Genomic DNA, 13536 nt, shown 5'->3' on the forward strand with positions numbered 1-13536 from the left:
GTCATTTCTTTCCACAATGCTTTTGAAATTTTTTCAAGAGTTCTATGTTTTTTTAGAAAATTATTATTTTTTACTGAAGTACATGTGTGTTCCTGAATCACAAGTAGTATCTTTGAAACTAATGAGTTAACTTGTATTCAAATTATTTTGAATGGTAAATCATAATTACTGAGTTTTAGCAAAGATTTATGCTTTGCACTTTAAAATGTCCATATGGTCTGTGTTGTATAGTTTAATAATGTGATATGTCTGTTTGAAAGTTTTTGTAAATAATGTTTTGTATACTTCCTTTTGAAAAAGCATTTCTGTCCATAAAGTACTTCTTTCTTTTGCTGCACTAATATATTTTGTTGCACTACATTTTATAACATTTTGAGAATATGCTGTGACTGATTTTTTAATTCGTATATGTAAGGTACTTATAATTCTTCACTACAAGTAAAATAGCCTCCAGTATCAATTCTGTCACAAATAGAGTTCTTTGATTGTTCTTATTATAACACTGCTATTTTGTGTATACATGAAAAATCTCAGACAATTACTCATCATCATGAAGGACATCTTTTGAATTGACTAAAAGCATGCAATTTTTCTGTGAAGAATCACATTTAAAAGCAAAATTACTCTCTTGTTTTATAGTGGTTGCAAAAGATTTTCTTCCCCTACTAAGACTCTTATTTTAAATTCAATAACTAAAGATAAATTGTGATGGTTGTATTTATTTCACATATGTAGTTGGCCCATAAACAGTGTAAAATATTCAAGGTTTTACAATAGGGTATTATTGTCTAACTTCTCAACTAAGGCTTATAAATAGCTTGTCGTGACATTGTGTACATTGTAATATAAATGAGCACTGGGTACAATCTCAGGCTCTTAGCCTAGCTGATCATTAATGCTCAAGAATGTTTTATGCTAGAGAGCATAAAAAAATTGACTATCATTGAATGAAAAACAGAAACATGATTATACCAAGAATATAAAAGCCTCAAATGGTTCATTTGCTCTCTTTCCATTTGCAGAATTGTAATAAAAGTGCCAAGTAGATTGATATTTAGGCAAACATCACATTGCAATAAAGTTGAGATTTCTAGAGGAGATGCATTAATAGAGAACATTCTTCTCTGAATTTCCTTTTCTAGTATAGTTTCAAGAGTAGTTGGCTATTTTAATTTCAGTTATAGATACTCATTTAGCCAATGATTCAGAAAGAACTATCTTTTCTAAATATGGACTTGAAAAATTCTAAGTTATTTCATTTCACTAGACTGTCTTATATTTTAATCTTAATATTTTTTAAAAATCACATTTAAGAGAAGCCATAATCCTGTATGTCGTACAAAAAATGAATGCCTTCCTATTCACATGATATTAAACTGTTGTAGCAGCAGCTGCATAGAGTTCAGGACAACATATGGTGTTGATTTTCCCCCTTTCTGATGAAAATCTGAATTATAAATCTCTTGCTTCAAACTGGTAAGAGATGTTTAGCAAAACTATAACATATATGATGTGATATTTTAAAATGTCACATTATTTTCCTCTGGGCAAAAAGGTGAAAGAATTATGAAAAGTTGTTAGAGGAGGAGAAAACATGGGAGAGAGAGAAACAAAGTCAGGAAGAGACGTAAACTAACAGTCATTAGTCTGTCAGATTAGCATCAGAAAACCACAAACCGTCATCACTGGCCTTTTATATGAAGTTGTGACATTTAGATTTTATCTACAAGTTTTAAAAGCAATACAAATGTATTTTGTGCATTATTTTTTAAATTTATTGGAGAGATAGTATTGAATATGAGGAAGAGATCAGTGTTGTAGAATCTGTAATAATTCTACTTGAGAGTGCTTCAAATAGAAACTTTAATATAAATTAATAAAATGTACTAATTAAAATAAAAAGAATAAAAATGCAATTGCCTCAATAAATGCAGTGTTGAATGCCTCTCAGATATTTTCTTTCTGAATTGTCATTTTTACATGTTTATGACATTTGATCATTCTTTAAGATATTCTCTATATTGTGTGATCAAACTTTTCCTTTCATAATAAGTAAGATATTGATTTTTTCATACAGGGCATTCCACAGGCTCATGAAACTATGGATGCCCAAGTTATGTCCTGAGATCCAGAAGAAATGTTCTGACTAAAATATTTTAAAATGTCTTCAAAATATGATTTGTCTATAATACTCTTAATTTAAGTAAGTCTTTTAAGATAATCTTATCAGGAATATATTTTTCAGTGGTAAAACATTTAAGAAAATATTTTATTCATCATTCATTTTATTTCTACGTGTGTGTTATATATCTGTGTCTATGTGCTTGTGCAAGGCATGTTTGTGTGCATATATATTTGCACAGGTATCCATTTGTGTGTGGACATCCAGTTGGGTCTTGAGTATTTACTTTCTCTCTAACTTATTGTTGGAGAGTAGATCTGTCACTAAACCTGAAGCTCAACTATTAGCTAGGTTGTCTGGACAGGTGATTGCAGAATTCTGCCTTTCACTACTTCCTTCATATTCAGATTATAGTTGTGTAATGTTACATCTGACTTTACAAGTGGATCCTGATAATATGAACACATACAATCGTATTAGAAGATTCTGTTAGCTGAGTGAGTTATCCTACTTCCCCCTGCTGGGCTAATCCTTTTCTATAAAAAAAAATGTGTATTTTAAAGCATAGTAGGATTTCCTTATAAGCAGAGATTCCTTCATAAGCATGTGATATTATTTCAATCAAATTTATAGTAGTGTGATTCAAATCAAAAATTATGAATATCATTACTATAGTAATGTAATTTTTAAATATATACATATTATGTTATATTTTACTAAGATACAGGTGTATTTTACCTAAAATTTCATCATTTTTAAGGCCAAAATTGCAATATATTTCTCATGGGTATTGAAATTAGCAGAATGCAGTTTAATCTAGTTATGCTACTAATATTATAACATAACAGAAATGTGTCTTATTTGTATCTGTAACTTGATACTTATAATAAATATTTCACTTGCTCACTCTCCACTGCAAACCTAACCTCTGGTAAACACTGTCATTAAAAATCTCTTATATTCTGAGAGATTGGAACTTTTGATGAATCTCACAGCCGTAGTTCATAATTCACCTTAAGGTTACTTAAGACTTAAGACTGCTATCCTACTGTATACTTAACCCATTCCTCTTATTTGATTTTAATATTAAAATGTAACAGCTGACATTACTGGCCTGAAAATTTCCCTGTGACAAAGTTTTGCAACCTAAGCTAATGCATAGCCATTATCTTAAATTATGTAGTCTTTCATGTCCCTGACCCAGAACAATGCATGTCTATCATTTGCTGAAATCATTGAATAAAGAGGTTGAAAGTAATCTTCTATAATTTTGCAGCATATGTGTTAAACATAACATTTGGATATTGATTTGATAAAAATGATGTTTGTAAAACTCTTTTATCTGGGTTAGTGGGATCAGTTGCAGTCAATGACATAATCTGTTGTGAAAGAATTCTGTAAACCATCCCTCATTCATTTCCATAAGATGTATTCTATGTGGATCAGTAAAGACAGGGAAACTTTGTTAGAGAAAAGACAATAATAGGCAGACAGACAGGCAGAGACACACACAGTCACAAACAGATATAGACACAGATATAGGATGTATTTCCAATGAAACCTCCTTCAGTCAGGCAGATAAGACAGAGGAAATGGACTCCAAAGGGGTAGTTCTTTTATTCTTTCCTTGATGTGACCCTATTATTTAAGTGATAACTCAGAATTGATCATTGATGCAATTAATCTGCATATTCCATATCTTGTAGAATATGATAAAAATTGCATGATAAATGTCTTATGATAAAAATCCATATAAGAAAGTGAAACTGCTCTGACTGTCTAACATTTGCATGACTGTCTGTTATTTGCATATTGGACCTCCAATCTTTCTATGGACAAATGTATTTGTGACCCTGTATCAGAAAACTTCTCTTTGATGAAATAGAGGCTGAAAAAAATAAATAAATAAAACGACAGCCAATCCAAACTCAGAGCTGTGAATATCATTCCAAATGTATAGATTTAGAATACAACTCTTGTACCTAAAGCTCGGGTATTATTACAAAAGAGGGCAGGGAACCCTGACTGCTCTTTGGACTTTAGAGGGAGGGGGAAAGGAATAGAGGGGAGGGGGAGGGAAATGGGAGGAAGTGGACATTTTATTTTTAAATAAAAATAAAAAATAAATAAATAAAAAATAATATAGTTTAAAAAGGCATTTAAACATGGAAAATAAAAAAAAAAGTGGAGGACAGAAACCCTAACAAACAAGCCAGTCCTTATGTTACAAATGACAAATGACTATATACATGCATAATATGCATATGTGTGTATGTGACAAAAGACTATACATATTGAGCTCACTAAGACTAAGAAAAAAAAACTCAATTGAATAAAAACAGAGAAAAATATTTCTCATAAATTATTTAAAGAGTATGAGAAATAACAGGATTAGATGGGTAATTGGGAGTTATTATGCATAAGTTTTATTTCTGTTTTGATATAAGAATATTATTAATCTTACCATAATTATATACATATTACTCAGATTATCACTGGGAATACATGCTATATTTCTCATTTTTTCGATTGAATTTTTTTATCCTAGTCATATTATAGGTGGCAAAGTTGCACTTTTAGGAAAGAAAAATATTTTTTTTTTAAGACAGGGATCTCTGTGTAGCTTTGGTGCCTCTCCTGGAACTCACTCTGTAGATCAGGCTAGCCTCAAACTCACAGAGTTCTACCAGTATCTCCCGAGTATAGGGGTTACATACAGCATGAGCCACCACTACAAGGTGGAAGAAAATTTTTAAAAATTGAATTATTTACACTTTTCTATAGTAAGAAGAGATTACTTATACCTACTTTCGAAGCATAAAAATTCAAAACATTAAAATTTTACAAACATGGTCTTTTTATTCATGTAATTAAAGAAAGTGAAAAACTTACATTTATTTATATTAACACTTTTTTTGTAAATATTTAAAGCATCACATCCCAATTCACACTCAAAATTTTTTGAGTTATTCTTTGACTATCTCATATACATATTATTGTGGTCCATCTTGACAGGATTTGCATTTTCCGGGGTAGGGGCATAAGGATTAGAATTATTAAGCAAAAGGAACAGAGATATGAGATATATTAAAGACAGAAACACAGAACAACATTGGGAGAGAAATTCAGTGAATACTTCATTTGTACATGGTTATTTTTCACATGCCTATATACTTCATTCCAAAAGTGGAAGGGAGAAGCAACAAACTTCATTAACATGATAGGCTTGAATTCTCCCATCTTTGGTCGAGGAAGAACAGCTCCACCTCTATATTGAAAATACTAATTAATCACACCCTGGGTCAATATCTCTTGTTTGTAACCACACCTGTTGTCAACAACTTTGAGAAAGCAAAAATAAGTTCCAAATTCATTGAACTTTAGTCAAGGTGAATGGCCTCACATCTGTGGGCACTGACAACATATGCAGTCTGTCTTTATTATATCCCTAAACTCCCACTCCATTTTCAATAACTGCCATCATAGTCGCACATTCGTTTATTTATTTAGAGATAGCTTACGGAGTCCTATAGTGCTATCCACATGCCCACGCACTGCAGTTATCTTCTGAGGAATATAAAATCTAGCAGTTGCCACATTCCTCAAGAAGGTAACTCTCCCTCCCCAAGAAGTCAACTTCAGATCTTTCCTTAGTTAGGGGTTGGACCTCAGATCTCCTCCCCAATCCATGTCGGAAATTTTAACTGACTTGATGTTGCAGAGGTCTTGGGTCATTAACAGTAGCTTCTGTGAAGTCACAGTACAACAGTCATGTCATAGTCATAGGGCACAATTTTATTTTTACATAACATTGTTATAGTTACATAGTATATTTTTTAAGAACTACAACTTTTTACTTCTGGATATTATCATATCTTATAAATGATTAATTCATAGAAATTGTGTTTTTAGCTGCACATATTTATGAATGTGTTTGTCCTCTTCCTCAGATGCTTCACAATTTTTCTGATCATATTTGTGAGAGGCATGGTCTTCTAACTGTATGGAGTTTGTCAGTTATACCAAGTTGAACGGCAAGCAGACTACAAAGATTCACAGGTCTCTGAACTTCCAAGTCTAGAATTAAAAGAGTATCAGTGCCAGTTTCATACCGAAATATCTTTGATATTAAAAAGCATTAAATATTAAATAATGTTGATTCAAAACAGTAAATTGCAGTTCTGAGAATTTAAAGAAAAAAATTCTAAGAAGTCATAACCGTTCAATAACTACAACCACTAGGCTTGATTTCTTTGTTTGTTTGTTTCTTTCTTTTCTTTCCTTCTTTTTTCTTTGAGATAGGGTTTCCCTGTGTATCCCTGGCTGTCCTGGAACTCTCTTTGTAGATCAGGCTAGTCTTAAACTTAGAGATCTGCTGCCTGTTTCTGAGTGCTGGAATAAGTTGTGTGCCACCACCTCCTGACTTCTTTAAGGTTTCTAAGTTGTTATATCAACAATTATTATTATTTTCTTCTTTTCTTTTTTTATTTTATTTTTCCATTCAAAAATTTACACTTCCTCCCCCCTCCCATTCCCATTCCCCTCCTGCTCCCCCACTCACCCTCCCCCCCCTCCTTAAGGGAGGGCAGGGAACCCTGCCCTGTGGGAAGTCTAACCTCTACCTTACATCCAGGCCTAGGAAGCTTTGCATCCAAATAGACTAGGGTCCCAAAAAGCCAGTACATGCAGTAGAAACAAGTACCAGCGCCTTTATCAATGGCTTCTCAGTTTGCCCCCATTTTCAGCCACATTCAGAGTCCAGTTTGATTGCATCCTCATTCAGTCCCGGTCCTGCTGGATTTAGTGAGCTCCCATTAGAACAGGCACACTGTCTCAGTGGGTGTTGCGGTCCAGACTTCCTTGCTCATCTTCTCCCTCCTTCTGCTCTTGGGGACCTTGGGGGCTCAGATGAACTGTGTACATGTACTCTGACTAATTTCATCATACACAACTCATAAGTATGGGTTCAGTTTTAGGCAATTATAAAGTTACTTGTATATCTAAGATTTAGGAAATTATACGTTTACATATATATCTAAGATCAGATAAACCATTGTCTTAAAATATTTCAATGGGGTTTTCTTAATGACATTCAGTTTTCAAACTGATCAACAGATGTGCTCAGAAGTTTACTTAGTGAGAGTCTTATTAGGAAAAGCTAACTTGTAATTAAAAATCATGGAGGTAATAATGACTTGCAGGACTCAGCATAAAAATACATGAAGAAAAATTATAGTCTAATTAAAAATGAGGATATGTGTTTAAACACAATTGAGTTATTTAATGAGTAGATTTATTGAGAGAATAGTACTCTGCCACAGCGCTTCAGCCTATTGAATAGCTTCAGGGGAAAATGTTGCAAGGGAGTTTTAATTAATTTCCTTCATCTACTCCTCTCTTAACTCTGAAAAATTCTTTGTCACATGCATCATGTGACTCTCAAGGACAGAGTGAGGGCCTTTGGAAAGGAGTACTATCCACGAAAGGTTGTTACGAGGCCATTTCGAACTTCTTCATTAAAGCAAATGCACTTAACACTCCTGCCATTCAAAATCCATATTGCGGTGCAGCGGCAACCGCATAAAGATTTTACTTCTTCATTCTGTCCTTATATGCTATCGCTATATTTTTAGGAACTTTAATGTGGCAACATTCCAGAATGTTCAGTTCTAGCTTGTGAAAGATCGCAACTCCTCTAACAGCTTGATATAGCAATATTTCAAGCCATTGGGTATATCAGCTTCTATATCTAAAATTGAGTGCCAGTCTTGAAGTTTTTGTAATTTATCTATGTTTTTTTTATAGCTCTGGGTCACAGAGAGGAGTAGAAGATTAATGAGGTGACATATTAAAAAGTTTTATGAATAATAAATATTATCCTTATTTTTGTGTAGGATAAATGAAGTCATGTGTAGGTTAAGTAACCATTAGAACTGATTTTTTAAAAGGACCCACTTATGATTCATTTAGCTACATTTCTAGCACTTACTTCCTTCTGCTATTCTTAACTTGTCACTTTGAGTGCAAAAGGTTTGGTGAGAGCAGGAATCGTGTAGAAAAATATGTAAATTCTTGTTCACTTGAGATAGCTTTTTAAATACATGCCAGCACATCAAGTTAATGTCCAAAGATCAATATTTTGCCTACTCTTTGCTAACCTTCTCTCTGGGCACCTGCCATCCAGCTTCCAAATAAATTCAAAGAGGCTTATTTTTTCTTAGGAATGTCTGGCCTTAGCTTGACTTGTTTCCAGCCTTTTGTTTTTTGTTTCTTTGTTTGTTTTGGTTTTTGTTTTATTTTTGTTTTATAAGACAGGTTTCTCTTTAGCTTTGTCATCTGTCCTGGAACTAGCTCTCATAAACCAGGCTGGCCTTGAACTCATAGAGAAATACCTGTCTCTGCCTCCTGAGTGCTGGGATTAAAGACATCCTCCAGCACTGCCTGGCTTATCCAGCTTTTCTTAAATTATATCATCTACCTTTTGCCTCTGGACTCTTATCTTTATCTATTCTACATACCTTTCTTTACATCTTATTCTGTGGCTTGCTCTGAAGCTGGGTAGCTGGCCTCTGGTGACCTCCCTCATTCTCTTTTTACTCCCTTATCTTCTTCTCCCAGATTTCTCCTCCTGTTTATTCTCTCTGCCTGCCAGCCCTGACTGTCCCTTCTCTTGCCTAGCTATTGGCCATTAAGCTCTTTATTAGACGAATCAGGTGTTTGTTATAGACAATCAAAATTATATCACTTCACAGAGCTATACAACTGCAACATAAAAGAATGCAGCACATCTTTGCATCATTAAACAACTATTCCATAACATAAACAAATGTAACACATCTTAAAATAATATTCCACAACAATCCTTTTTACTAAGCTTTTCTTTAATGTCCTCAAAGGGAAAAATAGATAGGTTTATAGTTAGATAGATTCCCTTAAGTAAATGTATTTTCCCAAACATCTAACTCTTTTATACTTACAATGAGAGTAGAAAGCCCTTTATAGTGCTCTCTATGATTTACTTTACAACAATTGCCATATAGTTCTAGATACAGACTCGGGATACAGTAACAGATCACTGTAGAATAGTTGGCAGAGGGCACATTCTCTCTCCAAAATCGTATAAATATTCTTATAAAATATAATCCCAAACAGCTTCACAGTATGAAATTTCAAGTAGATTGTGTACTCCGTTTGATTATTTCTCCATGATTATATTCTATACAAAAGTGTCTTCTGACCATGAATATTTGACCATGTTCCAGCCTCATCAAATTAAACAAACCTGAGCTCCGAAGCAGACCTCAAATCATTTAGTCTCTAATTTCTCTGCTTGAATCATCAAGAGTTTGAGAGGTTTCCAGCTCTCTGTCTCTGCCACGCTTTAGTTTCCGCCTTGTCAGTTTGCCTCCAATCATACAACTGTGAATTTCCTCCTAGGTTGTTTGGCCATCATATTTTTTCTTCTCCTTACGCAGTACCCACCGGATCTTCAAACAGGGTTTCATTCTGAATGATCTGTAGACAAATTTACCTCAGTGTAAGACTCATTTTTTTTGATACAGTTCCAAATCAAGAAGGTAACTGAAATAAAGGGACAGGAAAATAAAACAGGGAAACTTCTGGTAAAACCAACACTCCTCTGATGACTTGAGATTGAAAGCTTATCCTAGATGACAAACCATAACTTACATACCTGGATAAAGTCCAAAGAATAAATTTAAAACGGCAGCAAAGTAACAGTTATGAAGAAGCACCAAAATAATTCTGTTGCTGAGTCACCACAATATAAGGAAAGGTATTAATGTGTCCCAACACTAGGAGGTAAAGAGGCACTGTTCTAAAGTTTGAAAGGGGAGATTTTTGAAAAATGCCATAAAGATGTAGTAGAGAAACATGGTCATATACTAAATAAAGCATATGCTAAATTAGAATGTATGGGATTGAATCCTAATGCACTACACACCTATTTTAGAAATTTAAGTTTATATTCATCAACCATAAATAAAAAAATCAAATTATTTCACTTTCTGTTAAAGTGGAAGTTGCAATGCATTGATACATCATAGGTAAAATGAAAAAAAAATTCTTAAAATTTAGTCTTTCTTTCCTGTTTTATTTCTTAGAAAAATCTATTGTTACAAAAGAATAGGGGTCTTTTCTGAGTGGAAAAGCACCAATGGAAGTGAATGAATTACAAATTTATGCTATGCAATGATACAGGAAGGGCTAAAAGCAATGGGAAGATAAGCGCTTTGCAAATTCAAAATGCAGACCATTCATTTTCTTGACCTGAAATGTGAGGAAACCATGTCTTATGTGATGGTACAACTTATATTACATAACTATAAGGGAGCAAAATATTTTTCATAAAGATACTTGTACACAGGCTGTGGTAGCACATGCCTTTAATCCCAGCACCCAGAAGGCAGAGGGAAGGCGGATCTCTGTGAGCACAAGGCCAGCCTGGTCTACAGGAGCTAGATCCAGGACAGGCTCCAAAGACACAGAGAAACCCTGTCCTGAAAAACAAAACAAATAGAAAAAAAATACTTGTTAACTTGGTCGCTTCATAATTCATATTTGCAGTTGAATCCAGTTTTATAATCTGCATTTATCCCAGTACAGAGTTTTGCAAGCTTGACTGTTAGTAAGAATCACAAAACATTTAATTCCAATGAAGCTCTATGTTCTATGATTTTACTTACTTCCCAAACAATGATCAATAAAAGTAAAAAAAAAAGTAAAACCCCTTTTCTTATCAAATTATTGACATCTGTTGACTGTTCTATATTTATATATTCTTTGCATCATTGTTTGCCATTCTTGACTGATTTGATTCTGTTTTCAAAGTATCTTTTAGATCCTCGTATTAAAGCATCTTCAGTGTATGTGTGGCATTTGAACTGTGAAATGGATAATAGAGTTGAAAGGAAAAATGTAGTTCTACAAGTTGCTATATAGTTCTATGAGGACTATGTTTTCAAATATTTGTAATTGCTTTAAATTTTTTTTGGAATATTGTTTCTTTCTCTACCTGACAATATACTTATAATTTTCTTTTCCTATGGGAAGTAAAATAAAAATGAGTTTTGATGTCCTTTTCATAGAAACCAGTTATATATCTCTTCTTAGCCTTTTTCACTATCATTTTTCACGATGCGTTTTTTCAGTGATGGTCAATTTTGATTATCTATTTCATGGGATTAATAACTGCAAAGGGGATTAGTAAAGTTACTTTAGTTAATATTGTGCAGAAATGCCCTTTGACACATTCAGAGGTGCTGTACGTTGCCTTGGCATGGCCCAATCTAATGAATTTGACAATTTATTAGACCATAAAACTCGTCAAGGAGCTACCATAAAATATAGATAGTAGGTTTATGGTTGAGCATATGATGCACAACTGATACTCTGGAGTTTCATACATAGCATTTCTTTCAATGTACCATAAAAACTTTGCAAGCATTTATAGTGATATATTTGTATTTTAATAAATAAATCTTGCCCAAACACAAGAGATAAAGTTAAAGCCACTTGTGGCCAGGTAAAACAAATTTATTATCAAATTATTACAACAACTGAATCAAACCCAACCAAAGCAGAATCCCAATTCTCTATAGACACAGTTCTTCCAAGAAGTGCTTTCCAAAGACAAAGTTCTTCCCTGTGAGCAGATGAAAAAAATTAATATTTCTCCTCACACATCATGAGAATGTTACAAATAACCTGTCACTTATGACCTTTAAAATAATATCAGATTTCTAATCACATTATGATGCAAATAAAGTAGAATGTGACTGTCTATAAACTATGATTCAATATTCAAGTCATCTACAGAAATGGAGAAAGAGCTAGGAACCAATTCCTTCTATATTTTCCAGAGCAATCAAAATTAGGGATTGAGGAATTCTATCGAGGTGATTACCTTCACTTGCAGTCAAAGATTTACATTTATGAATATCTTGTTGCACTATTATTAGTAGATTTCTCATACCATATGCAGAAATGTTGAAGTAAATTTATTCTAATATTGTGAATTTTGAGACTAGATTAGTATGATAATTAAATATATAAAATTGAAAATGTGTACCTCTTTAATATGAAAGTATCTTTAAAATTGAGGTTTATATAGCGATAGAAATGGAAAGGGACAATAAATTACTCTTTATGACAAATTAATGAAGGTAGACATAGTATAGTTTTTTAATTAAAGCTCTTGCAAAGAATCACAAATATTCCTTCTTCAAGAGAATGCATACAACATACATGATGGACAAGCACAATTTGTTACCATGTTTGATGATGAAGTCCCAGTCCAGTTTCCAGAACTTCAACAAAGAGAGTGACTCTTGCCGCTTTGCAGATGCCGCTGTCCCCTCACCACTTGCTGCAGCCATGGTCAACCCAACCATCTTCAACACCGCGGCCGATGGCGAGCCCTTGGGCCGCGTCTCCTTCGAGCTGTTTGCAGACAAAGTTCCAAAGACAGCAGAAAACTTTCGTGCTCTGAGCACTGGAGAGAAAGGATTTGGATGTAAGGGTTCTCCCTTTCACGGGATTATTCCAGGATTCATGTGCCAGGGTAGTGACGTCACACGCCATAATGGCACTGGCGTCAGATCCATCTACGGAGAAAAAATTGAGGATGAGAACTTCATCCTGAAGCAAACAGGTCCTGGCATCTTGTCCATGGCAAATTCTGGACCAAACACAAACGGTTCCCAGTTTTTTATCTGCACCACCAAGACTGAGTGGCTGGATGGCAAACATGTGGTCTTTGGGAAGGTGAAAGAAGGCATGAACATTGTGGAAGCCATGGAGCGTTTTGGGTCCAGGAATGGCAAGACCAGCAAGACGATCACCAGTTCCGACTGTGGACAACTCTAATTCTTTTGACTTGCGGGCTTCTTAGCCACCAGACCGTTCCTTCTGTAGCTCAGGAGAGCACCCCAGCCCCATCTGCTCGCAGTACCCTGTAATCTCTGCTCTCACTGAAGTTCTTTGGGTTCCATATTTTCCTCATTTCCCTTCAAGTCTAGCTGGATTTCAGAGTTAAGATTATGATTATGAATAAAATATAAGTAAGAAAAAAAAGAGAGTGACTCTAAGGCTCAGTACTTGAGCTATCAACTCATCACTGTGTGCCATTAAGTACAGGGCTCTGAGCTTTGGACTGTATTGCAAGTTACATCAAGGCAGTGGAATGGAATGACTTGACTGTACAGAAAGTGTCCCTTGTTCCTAGTCAGTCGGAAATCTACTTCAGAATGAAACTCTTCCTTCAAACCACAGATATTTTCCTCTACCAAGTGGTCTTTTTTACATAAAGTAATAATGTGCTTGAATATCTAATTTAGGTTTCACTACATTTACTTTTAAATTATGAAAGTAGAAACTAAACATTCAATTGTAGA

The 13536-nt window shown here is 34.1% G+C and overlaps 1 protein-coding gene across 1 annotated transcript; it reads left to right on the top strand.

Moving 5' to 3' along the window:
- The first annotated feature begins 12391 nt into the window (after window positions 1-12391).
- Window positions 12392-13009, top strand: LOC121433609 (peptidyl-prolyl cis-trans isomerase A-like). Its single transcript, XM_041632095.1, has 2 exons — window positions 12392-12623; window positions 12690-13009. Exons 1-2 carry the CDS (start codon window positions 12392-12394, stop codon window positions 13007-13009), a joined length of 552 nt encoding a protein of 183 aa, XP_041488029.1.
- The last annotated feature ends 527 nt before the right edge of the window (window positions 13010-13536 follow it).

Source organism: Microtus oregoni, unplaced genomic scaffold, assembly GCF_018167655.1.
Source record: "Microtus oregoni isolate MIOR12 unplaced genomic scaffold, Mior012 000040F_ref0000088, whole genome shotgun sequence".
In the NCBI taxonomy this organism is placed as follows: domain Eukaryota; kingdom Metazoa; phylum Chordata; class Mammalia; order Rodentia; family Cricetidae; genus Microtus; species Microtus oregoni.

Bases quoted from the DNA above. Each gene is read 5' to 3' on its own strand.
- LOC121433609 (XM_041632095.1), top strand. From the start codon at position 12,392: ATGGACAAGCACAATTTGTTACCATGTTTGATGATGAAGTCCCAGTCC. The intron at 12,624-12,689 runs GTGCTCTGAGCA...GGATTATTCCAG, and splicing joins AAAGACAGCAGAAAACTTTC to GATTCATGTGCCAGGGTAGT.